This window comes from Falco cherrug, chromosome 3 (genome assembly GCF_023634085.1).
Source record: "Falco cherrug isolate bFalChe1 chromosome 3, bFalChe1.pri, whole genome shotgun sequence".
NCBI lineage: Eukaryota > Metazoa > Chordata > Aves > Falconiformes > Falconidae > Falco > Falco cherrug.
Genome location: NC_073699.1, coordinates 53360182 through 53376193, shown reverse-complemented (window position 1 = coordinate 53376193; position 16012 = coordinate 53360182). Strand labels below are relative to the sequence as shown.

Here is a 16012-nt window from a genome sequence, read left to right as displayed (position 1 = left end):
ATCATTTCAGAATTCCCACAGATTTAAAAGGAAAAGTATGGACTTCGCAGAGGTTACTTCCTTTCTCATAGGCTTCCTACAGGTCCCAATTAATTTTTTCCCTGTTTCAGTTGTTTCCCTTCTTTCTATATCCTCACCTGAAGGAAGGCCTCGCATGATGATAGTCAAACATTAAACACTACAATTTCATTCTATTCTACAGACACCATGTCTCCCCCCTTCCCCAGACATAGCACTTCAGGGAATAATACACTTACCTGTCTGTAATCCAACAGAAGGATCTATCCCATCTAAAGTCACAGCACCCTGAACAGTGCCAAGATTATAAACGACTCCCAGAATATGTAGCTCCCCTGTTTGATGGGGAAAGAGCTTTAGTCTTGCCTGTGGAAATATGTTAAATTTTTGTTGTTGTTGCTACTAGAAAAAAGTATTATTACATTTAAATGTCCAATCACTAAAAAACACTCACAGCTACATTTACTTTATGGTTGTGTCATATGTAGCTGCATACAGTAACTACAGGCCATTTACTGGATTCAAAATTTCATATACACAGAATTTACTAAACCAGCCTACAGCTGACAGATGCTCATTACATTCAGAAAGAATCCTAAATTATAGCAAAAATTAACAGAGGCAGAATGACAGAACTATTGAAGTTGAGAAGGACCTCTGGAGGTCATCTTGTCCAATTCACCTGGTCAAGTAGGGCAACCTACACCCAGCTAACCATTACTATGTCTGAACAGCTTTTAATATCAGCAACAACAGAGGCTCCATAATCTCTGGGCAGCCTGTGTCCAGTGCTCAGTCACCATCCCAGTAAAATAAAAAATAAAAAAAAGTTTCCTGATTTTCAGAAGGAGCCTCCTGTGTTTCAGTTTGTGCCCATTGCCTCTTGTCCTGTCACACCCTCCCTTCAGATATTTATACATGCTGATGAAATTCAGAAGTTCCAGTGTTTCATATATCATTAATGTCTTCTATTGAGTTTAGTATTGAGATCATAATATCTGAACTTCATCCTAAAGTTCAACATGAAGTACAGTACTTACCACTTTTGTCTCCTCACTATTAATTAGAAATTCTGCTATTGCTTCAGTTCCTATCATACCATCATCACACATTCCCTGAAAAGAAGAAACAGCTTTTCAGATACTATTACTCCTAGGCAGAGAAAGTGCCATAAATATTACTTCCCACACCCTTCCTAAACTGTTCAAGGAAAAAAGTATACAAATTCTAAACTGCAGACAGTTAGGACCAACAGGTGCTGTATGCCCAGCTTCTTAGGCTTTCCGAATTGAAGCAGCAGCTAGAGAGCTCAGTAAACATTGACTTGAGAGAAATTTAAGATTTATCACTATAAATCAGAACCATTCCCAATCAGTTTCACTGATACTCACAAAAGTATTTATCATATTAAAGTAGCAGTTCAGACCAGAACAGAAGGAAAAAAGGACTGGTAATCCTTGAGGCTCAGTCGTATGAAGCCATGTTTATAACTGACAAACACTTACAGTACCTTTAGAGATCACTATGTTCCAAATCCTTCTGACCAGGAAACCAAATTAAAAAACTTACTACAATATTCAGTATTAGAACATACTAAAACCTTAAAAATATGAATGTGGTAACAGTCCTTCACAGGAAATTTTGACAGTATTAGTTGTGTTTAACAGTAGTACGTGGTTCATCTAAATAATTCAAAAAAATTAATTTTTAATACAATAAATTTTAATTTTTCTTCTAATAGAGGTATTCCTATGTCATACCAGCACAGTTTTTCAGAATATATATTTCACTATATACAGTAGCTTGTGTAAGAAAAAGGTATTCGACAATAATACCTATTGACATTTCAAGACATTTTTGCTGGTCGAGGCTAGTGTGACTAAACAGATGTACTACACATACAGTGAAATGTTGGCAGTATTTTGCTCTGTAATGTAAAGCATTAAGCTTTACAATATATTTGTTACCTTGGCTGCTTTGTGTGCTACAGATCTAAGAAAATCTAAACATCACAAAAATTCAAGAGCTACTTTTTTTTTTTTTAAACACACTTGAACCATCTGTTTTCATACTACCAAATTTTGAAGACTGAAATTATATATACACATACACACTCCATAACTAGCTGTTTGGGTTTGGTTGGAAAAGGATGAAGCTTGCCTTACCAGCTCTTTTGTTTCTCCATCATGCTTTGCATTGAAGTCTTTAGGTTGAAACTTCCACTGCAATGAAAGGTCAGTCAAAAGAACTGGGACTTTCAGAGGGTTTCGGAAGGACACTTCTACAGTTATTGGTTCTATTAAAAAAAAAATATCACAAAAATAATGACAGCCTATGCCTACCACAATCTAAAGGTTCACCTGACTCAAAGCATTCTTGTGCTAACTTGCACAAGAATATTGGTTTAAATCTACAATAACACATGAAATATTTTATGTATTTATCTAATTCACTTTATTTCTGAAGTGTATAAATCTTAACTTTACCTTCTATCACAGCAAGTGGAAATCTAGAGTTATCCGAGTAGCGATTTAAACAGAACTGTGTTGGTTGGAAGTTTGAAGGTATTATTCCTTTATTTATCACAGAAACAACCTGCTCCTCAAGTTCCTTCCACTGCTGTGATGATTCCGAGTCATATTCCTGATCCAGGCTTACATGCGTAGCTGCCTGCTTTTCACCTGGTATGAATAAGGCAGTCTTAGAAGATGAGAACAGTGGCACGCAACAGTTGCAACAGAAGGCTTGATTGGTGATTTGGTAAGTATTGTTAAAATATTTTAAGTTCTCAGTCACTGTCATTTTATAAATATTATTTATAACACTGTCACGTTATAAGTGATTTAAGTGAGCAAACTGCAAGACATTTTGAAATACACACATGGAAGACAATACTGAGGATAATTTGAGTATAATTCTATTTGCAAATTGTGGAACTCCAAGATTTTAGCATGCTACATGGTATACTCAACTTACTTTACATTCAGGCATTCAGGAATCAGTGTTTCAAATACTTCATCCAAGAGAAAGTTCACTGTGAAGCTAATTTCTAGCACTGGCACTAGCGTCTAGCATTTGCTAAAGCATTAATAATCCAAAGTTTGTTACAGACTTTCATAGCTGGAAAGCTTCAATGTAAAATAGTGGAAGTCAGCACATCCACATACGCAAATTTCATATTTACACAGGAAGCCTAAAAACGTCTAGCAAGTAGATACTAAGCTTAAGCTTTTATTTTGAAACCGTATTTAAGAAGTTAGCATGTCACATTAGTTCTACATAATGATTTTTTTTTTTTTAAATGACACTAACTCTTGCATATATGTTTGTTCCATAAATAAGGGACTCCACCTCTGTTTACATAAAAATTTCTAACCTTCTGCTGGTCTTCGATCATGCCCAAAGAAAACACGGGTTGCCGAGCTGTTAATATATGGTAAAGGAAGCTGTGGTAATGGACCGTCAGGTGATAGCTGGGTTACTTTCTGGAGCAAAGGAGGAAAATAGAGTGTCATGACATTATGCAAATACATAATGTCCATGCTGTACGTTACCAATGACAAGGAAGCCAAGTTATAAGCACTCAGTGTTTGAGCAGGTAGTATTTTTAAGATGGAATCAATAATTTCAATTAACTGTTTTGATAATTTCCTCTGCTTTGACAGACTTATTTTTTTCAATAAGTTAAAGTTGCAAAATCTTTATGGAAAAAGGAGAATAATGATTTTAATCTAGCAGTCTAATGACTATTGTGCCTGCATGGCTGTTACAAGCTTTATTTGATGCAAAGCTTGACTCCCTAACTCAGGATTTTGTAAACTACATTCACTACACCACCACCGTTACACAAGACTCTCACCACAGCTGAGCTGCAGAATTAAACAGCGGTCTTAAGTAAGGTCTACCCTAACTTAGCAAATCCACAGAAATTCTGTTTACAAGCTTTAGAAGACAGTAACTAACTACACAGCTACAACATACTTGGTTTTCCTGAAGCCTAAAATAAAAAATGAACACATTAACTAGATAGAACAACCCTGGAACAATGCAGGTATGACAAAAAATTGTTCAAAGACTTAACAGAAAATTACTAGTAATAAAATAACTAACTACTCAAGGAATAAAGACAATTGAAAAGTCATATTTACCTTATAAACGTAAAGATATTCTCTTAAAAAAGCTCCTTGCTGAGCTGGGGGTTGTTTGCTATCATTGATCAAAATATGCCTGAAGGCAGACACAGCATTGTCAAGCTGACGAAGTGTAAAGGACTGGCGACCAATTGTGAAGTTAATATGGTCTTCTGCAAGAGACCAGCCTTTCCCTTTGTAAACCTGCATGGCTTGACAGTAGCAACGTAAGGCATGTTTCTTCTGCAAGAAAAAAAAATGAGTTAATTTCTCAAATAATCCCATCAACCACTCATTGTAATTGTAATATCAGGAAGATTGACCAATAAGTCAGGAAAGTTACTGATGTTTTACCATCACCACCCATTATGCCAAGTGTAACGTTTGCAGAACTATACCTCACAGCAACTGGTCAACTTCAAACACAGAAGTGTTGGTTCCTACAGTACAGAGCCTAGCCTGCAGATTAAGCTCATGTTTTCAAAGACTAGTGTAACAGGCAGTAAGTTAAAAAAGTAAGTAAGAGAAGACTGCTTCAAAGTAGTGTTCTGTATTGCTTTAGGACTGACTGCTACAATCCACAGAGCTCTACTGCCAAGCTTCAGGACATAAGCTAGATCTAACACACTTCATTCCACTTTTGTAACTGAACTTTCAGTGTGACACTTCCAGTCAACTGCTATTCTGTAGACACTTTGGACAAAATCCATGCCAAGGAAACCAATAAAACACAGCCCTGCAGTGCATACAATACAATTACCGATCGCATCAGCCACTGGGAGACAGATGCTCTGCTCCCAGTCAGCTCCACAGTTCCTTTCCTCTACATATATCAGGACCTGAGCATTAATCCCAAGCCCAGGTACTGAACATCTGCATAGGCATTCACTGTACAGGCAAGTATCAGCTTCTAGAAAAAGGGAACAGCATTGCCTTATTTACAGCAGTAATGGGGAAATTTGAAGATATGTTTAAATTGGTATGGTGATGACAGAGTACAAGCAGTAAATCCTTAACATCAGCAAGTATTACTGACACTTTAAAATATATTACAGTATGCAGTTGAGTAGCCTGGATGACTTCCCTTTGGTAGAATTTAGTATTTTGGTGTCTTTAAGGCTATGGAAAAAGTAACCTACATTTACTGTAACACTGAAAAAGCATCCCTTAGAAACCAGAATATCCGTAAGAATCAGACAAACAATGAGAGCTGTAACGTGAAGATAAAGTCAAAGCTTTACCAAATGCATAAAATCTCCAGGCAAATGAGTGAGATATACAACAATAAACTAACACCTCCAGTCAGTAGCTCCCTGTCAGTACTGTATTGTCATAACAATAGACTGGGACACTACTGCAAGAAAAAAAACAAGGAGGGAGGGAAATAGTCCTACTATTCTTCACATCTGTGGTTTTAAATGCAGAAGCCCAGAATACACCACTTTCTTTGGTCCTTACTAGGATGATACAAATGAGATTGGGTGGAGTAGGAACACTCCCCCAAGACCACGGAATTCCAGTGCCTGGGTTCTCCTGCATTATTGATTTGCAATACAAATATACTTCTATTACAGATTTACATTTACAGCTTATTAGTAAACCGAAATTGAATGTATTCCAAGACAGCTCCATAACTGAACTCCAGAGGCTAACCTCAGCAAGAATCACGCACAAACTATCTTTAGAGAGTCTATCCCACAACTGAGGCAGAAATAAAGCACACAAGTTACATCCAACAAACTCTGAGTTTATGTACCACAATTAGAGCTGCCTGCACAGGAGTGTGAATGGAAGTAAAAACAATCTGATTTGTATTGGTTTAACTGCTACTTAAGTCTAAGCAGCCATAGAGACACTTTAGTTTGTTTTGTAGTAACTATTCATACACCTGCACAACCACTAAACACATGTGGTTAAAGCACCTAAATTTGCTATTATTCTGATAAATTAAGAGTTTAACAAATCCTTAACTCCTGCAACTCACTTATCTCAATAGTAAAATACTCCTTTGCCCAAATAAAAAGCTTTGTATTTTGCTGTGTATAAAAATTGAGACTCAGAAATGAATACACACATCACTTCAGTTTCAAGTCAGTGATCTTCAGCATTACTTCAGATACATGAATAAAAGCCTAAGCTGAATAACACAGATGTCATTTTCAGACGACCAGAGCTGAATACTTTTGACTAACACAAAAGTATCCAGAAGCAAAGCATCTTTTTCCAGACTAATGACACGTTTAACATGTTTTTCAGAGTATCAAATACCAAGCATATTTTCCACGTGGAAAGATACTACTTACCTGGCCTGCTTTACTAAACCTATGGCCAGCCAGTATCATATGAAATGCAAACTTTCTAACCATGGGACTTTTCATATTTATAAAGCAATGGGCTGCCTGCTCCAACAGAAGTGCACTGCGAAGATCTGAATCCTATTTAAAAGTGAAAAGGAGAATTAGCCTCACAGTTGATTATAAAGATAACAGCAGCCTTGTTTTAATGCTAACAAGGACAGTAAGCCCTAACAGTGCTGTAAAGTTGAAGATTCATTTATATACAAACTTTATATGTACATGTGTGCATATAAAAGAAGATTAGAAGTATTTTTCACTTTGTTATATGTAGTGTTCAATACCAAACACTGGGTTGTTTTTTTCCAGTGGAGAGATTTATATATCAACCTGTTTCAGTATAACAAAAGAAATATTTTCTGCTTTTTCAGTTAGTCGGGCTACAGTTTTAACATTTACCATTACTCTGAAGCACTCCGCTACCTTTCCCCCTCCCCACCCCCTGCATGTATTAAGGCTAGAAACAAAAAAATAAGAGGTTTAACAGGATGAAGGAAAAACAGAGGGAACAATGGAACTTAGTGAATTTGTATCACAAGAACCAGGTTGATTTCTTAATGACATACAATTTCTCATTACTGTACTCTTCTCATGCCAAAACACAGCTATATTATTTTAACCAATCAGACCAGAATCTACTTGATTTTACCACAATCAAACTCCATGCTACCAGTGATGTCCAAGTATGCATCTGGACTATGTACTCTGAGACGCCTACCTACATAGTACCCTATAAATATTTCCCTTGCAACTGCCAAAAGGCACCAGAAACATACTAAATACAATTTTAAGTCATAAAATGATTGTGCAGAGCCAAAAGTATTTAAATTCCTTGTTTAAATAACTTGGTAACCAATTTTGGTAGCAAGTTTAAGTTGAAAGGGCAGGAAAGAACGAAGCTACAAATATACTTGAGAGCAAAACTTACAGAAAGTTTATTCCATGTTTAATCTGTCACAGGAAAAGTCTCAGAAGCATCACATTCAGTGCAGCTGGCCACAAAGCGAGAACTAACTGCCAGTTAGACTTTCCTCCAAGCTACACAGAAGATGCTACATTATAGTATTACACTTGTTTCACTCCTTTTCAAGCAAGCCACTTTCTGGCCATTAGAAGCCAATTCCGTGCTTGATTTCCACCAATTAATATCACAGAAGTGTTCAAACTAGCTTTCACTTACACTGTAAGATTCTAATGATTCATAACAGCTAAGCTACAGTATTGCCTTAGTTACTTAAAACTATAGAGAACTACCGATTTTATGTGGGATACTATCCATTATGGCTCTGGCAAGACATGTTGATAATTTCAGTTTAAGAACTTGGGAGTTAAAAGTATGTCATACAGGAGTTAAGCAGATGTCAAAGAAAATTACTTATAAAGCCAAAGACAAAAAAATGCACATTTAGCACTTTTTAAAAAGTCAAGCAAGTCACTTGACTAGAAAGAAACCAAGTAACAGTATCAGTTTCTTCACTTGCAGTGTAAACTGAGTTTTCTTCACTTCATACCTACTCATTTGCTACTTTTGGCTAGAGAGTATCATAGGACAAGATTTAGAATGTAAGCTAGAAGTGCTTGTGTAAATAAACAAACAGGGGGAGGTCAAGACTGGAAAAAGCTGTTAAGTGTTTTACCTCACTGGTTAAACGAATCAAAAGAGCAGCTGCCTCTGAATATTTGCTTTGACTTTTTAAGATTTCAGCACTAAGCAGCACACAGCGTTCAGCCAGAACCATGTTCCTAAAGCAAAAACATACATGTATTAATAAATATTTATGAAAATAAGTCACAGAAATCTTTTCACTTCAGATCTGACAAATTTTCTCCATATTTTATCAGACTGGTTTTCTGTTGTTTATCTTACTTAAAGTAAAATATAAGAAAGCTCATCCACTGCAAAACAGCACCACACAGATTGATACATTGTGTCCTATCCTACTGTAGCAGCAGCTTTTTGAAAGTCAAAGCTAGAGCGCATTTTTGAATACAGTATTTTATTTATAAAAATACCAATCATCTGATAAACAAGAGGTCCAACAGCCACAAACAAGTTGTCCTGGGCTGACCTTGGCAAGCACCAGGTGCCCGCTAAGCTGCTCTGTCACACCACCTCCTCAGCAAGGCAGGAAGAAAAAAAATCAGATTAAAAAGCTCATGTGCTAAGATAAGGGCAGGGAAGTGACTCACCAATCAGTCACAGGCAAAACAGACTTGGATAGTGATAAATAAAAAACTAAATTCAATCACCTTCCCCTAACTCCTCCTTCCCAGGCTCAACTGCACTCCCAACTAGGCAGGGGGACAGGGAAGAGGAGCTGCAGTCAGTTCATAACATTTCATCTCTGCTGCTCCTTCCTCCTCACACTTTCCCCTGCTCCAGCATGGGGTCCCTTCCACAGATACAGTTCTTCAAGAATTGCTCCAGCATCGCTTCTTTCCACAGGCTACAGTCCTTTAGGAACAGACTGTTGCAGCGTGGGTTCCCCACAGGTCACAGCTCCTGCCAGGAATGTGCTCTAGCATAGGCTCTCTACAGGCTGCAGTGATCTTCAGGGCATATCCACCTGCTCTGGCACTGGATCCTCCACAGGCTGCACTGTGGATCCCTGCTCCACTGTGGTCCTCCATGGGCTGCAGGGGGGACAACTGGCCTCACCATGGTCTTCTCCACAGGCTGTGGGAAAGCACTTCCTCACTGACCCCACCTTCCTCACTGACCTTGGTATTTGCAGAGCTGTTTCATTTTCTACACCCCCCTCACAGGTGCTGCATAGCAAATTTTACCCTTTAAGTATGTTACCTCAACAGCACCACCAGCCTTGCTGACAGGCTCAGCTTTGGGCAGCAGCAGGTCCATTTTGGAGCTGGGTGAAAACTGGCTCTGTGCAACACAGGCAGCTCCTGCTGTTTTCTCACAGGAGCCACCCCACTACCAAAATCTTACCAAGTAAAATCCAATACATAAGTTTAATGAGTACTCTCTTAAGAGCAGCATAGAACCCTTTACATGTTATCCTAGACCAACTAACATCTCGCTCTTTAAAAGTTACCATCATTCTGTGATTTTAGTCATCTGGCACTATCACTGTGCAGGGGAAGAAAGTTAAGCCACCTTTCATTGGATCAGTACAGAAGTAGACAACGTACTTGCAGATATCTCGATAGGTCTGAATTGCTGTTTCCATATAATGAGCAGGATATGGTCTAGGAGCTCCAGGCTGAAGAAAAGCAGATACTGCTGCCATTTCCTACAAGAGAAATTCAGCACTGTCACTGTAGGTTGTTTTCAACAAATTGTAAACCTCAAAATGCTGAGGAATACATTTCAACACCTGCTAGTTCAAGACCTTCATCTAATTGGTTACTGGCATGTAAAAGTGTACACAACACATTAACTGATAAAAGTTTTAATGCAATAGCCTACTTATCGGTCTGCCAGACAGCAGCCAGAGTGTTACACACACAGAGAAGGTTTTCAGCTGATGGCAGCCCCAACATTATGCAGAAGCATTGACTGAGCACCGCTTTACAAAACCAACAAATCATTTCCTATTTCAGGAACAATTTTTCTCATAAAGTAGCACTAGGAACTGATTTCTGAGACTTCCTTAAGTGAAGTTACATCATCAGCTTCCAAGGAAACTCCAGCAAACCTGGACTCTGAAATTTTACTTTTTTCCCTAGGGGGTGAAGATAGGATGGAAAAGTTTTTCTGCAGTAAATAGAGACTAATACTTGTAGGTTGAAAAAAAATCATCATTAAGACATACAAACCGTTAATTAAGAAATTAAGATAAATTTTCAGATTATCCAAATGCAGAGCAACTGTCTGTACTGCAAACATACATATCAAGGTGGGACAGTGTACAAAGCTGTTTTACATCAAGATGGGACAGTGTATAAGAACACTTCCATAGTTCTGCAAAGTAAGAGTTAAAAATTTTATCAAGTCAACTAAAGTCTACAAAAGATAGCTTCCAAAAATTGTTAAACAAGCTTATTTTCCAGTGTTCCCATTTATCTTGTTGAAAATTGTTTTAGTCACATATACCTTCAGTTTCAAAACTAATGAGTATGTGTTTACAGTGAAGTTCAGCAGTGACATACTCAAACTATATTGCTCAAGAGCCTTAAAGAAAAATAGTACAATACCATATTTATAGTGACATAGTCTTGACTTCCTGGCACATAATATTCTGCCAAAGTCTAAAAAAAGCTACTATAAAATTATTTTGCACCTGGTTTTGGATTATCAGACTAAAAATCTAAAGATCCATTCTGCTGGAGTTGGCCTTCTAGGTATTCTCCTTTCGTATTTTACATTTTAAGAATTAACTCTTCAATTTTCATTCACACCTTTACCCCCTTCATAGAACAGCAGCCAATACATTTGAGAATCCTTTAGGATTTGCTAAAGATATGCAGCAGATTTGGCAAGACCCTTATAAATTTGGAGATGGAGGGAAGAGATCATATATTGTTACCTTCAAACAAGTGTTTAGAAATTATTAGGAAAAGTTCACAGAATGTTTATGTTATATGAAGTACCAACCAGTGCTCCAGCTGCATAAAGCATTGCCTGATCATTTAAGAAGTCTTTCTTTGCTGTATGGTAACAGCTATATGCAAGTTCATAGTGTTGCACCAAAAAGCACAAGTCTGCCATTTTCCGGATTTGAAGCTCTGGTGCTTCTGGTGGATACCTATAAATACAAATATTTAAATTTAAAGTTATTTTAATAATTAGAGCAAGGTATGCTCTATGAAGTCATGCCCTCTCATCTTAATTCCTATTCACAAAGTAGGAATAAACACTGCATTCCTTCAGCTTTACCCAAAAAATAGCTAAGAAAAGCAAAGCTGCTTTCCTTCTGCCAAGAAATACTGGGAAAAAATATGCAGCTAGCACTGAAACTGCTCAATAAGATTAATTGTCAGAGCTAAACAGAGCTATATGTAAACAAACAAAAAAGACACTGGTCATCTAGCCATAATTGTTACTTCTCCCCATTTCTCTGGAAAGAAAAAAATCCACTAAAAAACCGTCTTAGTCCTGGACAAGTTCCTGTCCTCTACAAGCATCAGTAACTTTTGGTTAGCCAAATACATATGAATCACTTCAGTGAAGATTCACAAACAAACACTTATTAGTCAAACTTTGTCAGCATGGTTTGCCTCCTACAAGTTCAATACAGAAAGCTCAAATTAACATTGATTTTGAATCCAAAGACACACAACATACATACAGCTTTAAACTTGTAAGTGTCAAGGACATTAATTTTGGCTTAGTGATATCCAAGAACTATTTAGACTTCCATGGTTAAAATAAGACAGTTGAAGAGAGAGCACTTTTCATAATTATACATCCTCATATATAGAGGAATACTACAAACATACAGAATGTATAATTTGGTAAAATTCAAAACCTAATTCTAGTGTAAAAAACAGGTGCAAAAAATATGAAATTCCCCTTAATTCAGCTCTCAAGTGCACTTGCAAAAGCAATATACTTATATTCAACTGCAGTAAATTATGTAGTTACATGAACAAAAACACTTCTACATCGCATTTGCCTTAAATAAGAAAAGATAGTACTAATTTAAAAATATCCCTTACAGCAGACCATAGCTTATTTTTACTACTATTACTTTTAAAAATGTACGATTTTTGTAACTTCGAAAGCTTCACTGTAAATATAGCAGAAAGACTGCTCTGTAAACAGGTTTTATCCCCTTTTTCTTTAGGGTCTGCTACTCCTTTACTATATGTTTAGGCACGGTACTTCTCATGATTTCTATGCTCATTTAGTTCACTTGGTGGAACACTATCAAATAAACACAGGCTTTCCCTCCCCCCCAAAAAAAGGTACATTTTCAGTTTGGATCTAAAGATAAGGACTGAAGTTACTTACAGCAAACCAGAAGTATTCTTCAGTTCATTTATACTTTTCTCTGGAACCTTGCTGCCGCTAAACCACTTTTTAGTAGCGGAAAACAATGATCGACTCAAGCCTTTCCTGGAAATTAACTGCAAAAAGATACTAAGTTAGAGCAGTACACTGCAAGAGAAATACTAATACAGGTTAAACTTGTATAAAAATCCAAGCTGCATTAAGGCTTCCTAAACTCTTGTTTTTTCCATAAAACAGAAACAGTAACATAACCAAGAGCACACCCCTTTAGAATGAATCACTGACACTGACAAGTTGCAATTCATGTATTTGTTCTATTTGAGACAGCTGAGGTTCACTGTTTTTGCTGTAAATTGAAGATATCTCAGTCCTATGAACTGAAACATTTGATGTGTCTGCTTGAAATCTAATAGAGTATCTAATTTCAGTCTTAGTTTTAGGCTGGACCAAGTACATACTTCAAAAGAGAACATTCTCCCTGTCATCACCCACATAAAGCACTACCACATTGTGAACACTGATTTCAAGTGTAAAGGGTACTAGTCCTATGTGCAAGCAAGGTCACACAACTTTATTCTTTTACATAATTTCCACTAACAAGGATACTTCCACAGCGAATTGCCATTCCCAGGATTTAAGGCAAACTACATCCCTTTTTAAAGATAATTTTAAGGATAGCAACATCATGCTTTTCTTACCACAGCTAGGAATTTATTACTACATTCCTAATGGCAAAGCTGTTTGCCACACTATTTATGCACTTTTTTTATGGTTCTTCATGAAACTTTCCAAGTATAAACATGGACAGCATATACAAACTCCTGAAAGTCAATTCAGGGAGAGAGTGTCCCTTACAGAATATGATTCTTAGTACCAAACCCCCCTCACACTTAAAACTATGACCTGAAGAGAGAATTCAATCAAAATACAGAGTTAAGATAACAGAATTTGGGTCCCAGTCTAATGCTAAACACAGTAATTTGATTGCACTAATGTAAGTCAGTCCATCTCTCTAGCCGTTTAAGACCATATGGAAGTGAAATACATAATAAAAAAGGGCCTTACTGTAATGGAAATCACTTTAACACACATCCTTTTTAACATGGGCATGATACTTAATATCACACTGCTATAAAATCCTAGTTTAATAGAAGAATATTCCATTGCAAAAACTGCTGACATCAAAACAGAATTGCATGACTCAGGGTGGCCATGCATTTCTCTTCTGTCAAGAAACAGCAACTGAAGTACATAGCTCTTTTGCAGACAATTACTGATGAAAATATACTTGTAACTTCAGTTGTGCATTCTAATGTTGAAACATAAAAAGTACATTTTGTAAATACTAAGATTTTAAGAGCAAGGACAGATATCCCCAATAGCAGTTCAGATAGGCTTTCACCAAGAAGTCACCTTGCACCGAAGCTCTTTTGATATAAATTGAGTTTTGTTTTTTCAAAAGACAAACTGAACAAAAATGGTTAACTTCAGCTATCTGTCTTATATTTATTTACAGTTTTCAATAAGATCATTGAATCATTAGATGCAGAAGGAAGTAATAATTTCAAAGCAGGTTTTTGAATAACTGGATTTATACCTCTATTGTTTTTCATTATTATGGCAAAGTGGTTTTAAGAGTAAACTGACCTGATCATTAAGTTGCCGAATTGTCTTCTCTATATGTGGTAAAAGTCCCCTAAATGTGAATTCCTGTATGAACTGCCTAATTCGATCGTGATCTGTCAGTGTTAAACAAGCACCATGAGGCGTTCCAGAATTTAATTTCTTTGGGTCTTGCAATGATGCAGTAGCCTTCGTGTAATCAGTGCTATCCAAACTGCCACTGGGATGATCCAGTTGAAGGGGGTGAGTCTTAAAGTTATTTGACAGACCATCTATGGAAAGATTGAAAAAAAAAAAAGTTACTTAAATATTTTGGGTTTTACATTAATTTTTAGTAACCTACTTTAAAGATTTCCTTACTCAGAACTCTGTTAAGCAAAGCTGTTCACCAATTATTCTGCACTATAGATCGATGCTAAGCAGAAAGACAGCAGCAGAGCACTACTCAAGTATGACATCACTCCTGAAATTCTTCAGAAAGCTCAAGTAATCGCAGGAACTACAACATGGCTAAATATGTACATTTTTGGTTCTCAACTACAGTGCAAAGAATCTCCAAGTATGCTGACTAGTACCAACAACACTGAAGGAAAAAGTATGAAAACATTACAGATGAAGTCAAATATTCATGAAAAGTTGCAAACGCAGGCAATTACAATGGCTCCATTAGATCCACTCACTCTTTTCTATTCACGTTTTAAGATTAAAAAAAGAAAAAACAAACTCATTTTCCAAGCCCTTCTGAGCAACCATGATGTAAAAACAATCTCCTACGAAGTCCTCGTAATTCAATGAGAGGAGCTGCTGATATGACTATTGCATCTTACTACCCAAAATAGACACTTCTGCTCTAAGACTTAAATAGTTCTTATTATTTCCTTTCTATATAAGAAAGTCAGCTTGCTTTATCTGGCCCTAGCTAGCACTGGGCAAAGCTGAGCTGTGGAAACAAATTCTTAATGGAGTTTACTCGTGAAGTGTAAAGCTGGGTACGTAACGTTTAAACACCAGCCTGCAGGCTACATCTGGGCTGTAAAGCTCAAGAAAGCCATTTTTTTTAGACAACTGCAGGCTCCCCTACACACACCAAGTCTCCTCGTGCCTTTAGAGTCAGGTATGAAAGATTTGGGCTGAGTCAGGTCAAACAGCGTGGGGTACCTTCACTTCTTCCCTATTTGACCATGCTTCTCATCTGAATCCTATACAACTGCCTTATAATTAAAGAAGCCATGCACTAATTTGACCTCAATTTCATTTACTGTCCTCTGCCATCCACAAGCTCAATTGCAAGGCAAGTTCTTCCAGCCAACTTACTTTGAAAGTCACTACCCTGTCATTTCCAGATTTAAAAGCAAACAGACAAAAAAAAAAATCCCCTCAGCTTCAAAGCTACATCAGACCCCACTAAGTGAAACTTTTATTACCATGAGAATTAACTATTTAATCCTATGTTACTTTTAATTAATTGTCAACAACATGCTTAATCTTACAAAAGGTGAGCCAAACACATCAACAGCCATCTCATTGAAGATTCATCTACCAATTATCACCAATGCAGCAGATCAGCACCACAGAATTTCTTTCCTGACACCAAGTTAAGTTATCTTTGAGCTTTTAGAAAATAATTACTTTGAACTCCCTAACAAATAACTCAAGTGATTACTGTCCAAGATGAGACAGCTGTATAAATGCTATTGTTTTGATAGAAGTTTAAAAAATACCTTTAATTTCACTGTCTAAGCCATCTGATATCAAGTGATCTGTATTCTTGTTTGAAATGACAGTATAAGGACAATCTTCATAGCAATCCTGACCAAAAAAAGAAAAGTCAGAATTTTAAGAATACTAGAGCACACACGAAAGTCAGTCAACAGCAGCTGTTTACTTAAATAACAGTTAACTGAATTATAAAGAAAACATGTTTGTTCATATATATTCATTGTTTCAGTAAGTTTGTGAGGCTTTAAGAACCT

The 16012-nt window shown here is 36.8% G+C and overlaps 1 protein-coding gene across 4 annotated transcripts in view; it reads right to left on the bottom strand.

Moving 5' to 3' along the window:
- The window catches only part of TRAPPC8 (trafficking protein particle complex subunit 8), a 55592-nt gene that overhangs the window by 23965 nt on the left and 15615 nt on the right, over positions 1-16012 (bottom strand). For all 4 annotated transcript variants that reach the window (XM_055704580.1, XM_055704582.1, XM_055704581.1 and 1 more), the window contains 13 exons: positions 15761-15848; positions 14064-14311; positions 12417-12532; positions 11058-11208; positions 9653-9753; positions 8140-8245; positions 6452-6583; positions 4167-4391; positions 3395-3503; positions 2505-2699; positions 2184-2314; positions 1059-1133; positions 258-384 (listed from right to left, as the gene is read on the bottom strand). In XM_055704580.1, coding sequence (XP_055560555.1) covers positions 258-384; positions 1059-1133; positions 2184-2314; positions 2505-2699; positions 3395-3503; positions 4167-4391; positions 6452-6583; positions 8140-8245; positions 9653-9753; positions 11058-11208; positions 12417-12532; positions 14064-14311; positions 15761-15848 — 1804 coding nt within the window. The remainder of the gene's footprint in view (positions 1-257; positions 385-1058; positions 1134-2183; positions 2315-2504; positions 2700-3394; positions 3504-4166; positions 4392-6451; positions 6584-8139; positions 8246-9652; positions 9754-11057; positions 11209-12416; positions 12533-14063; positions 14312-15760; positions 15849-16012) is intronic.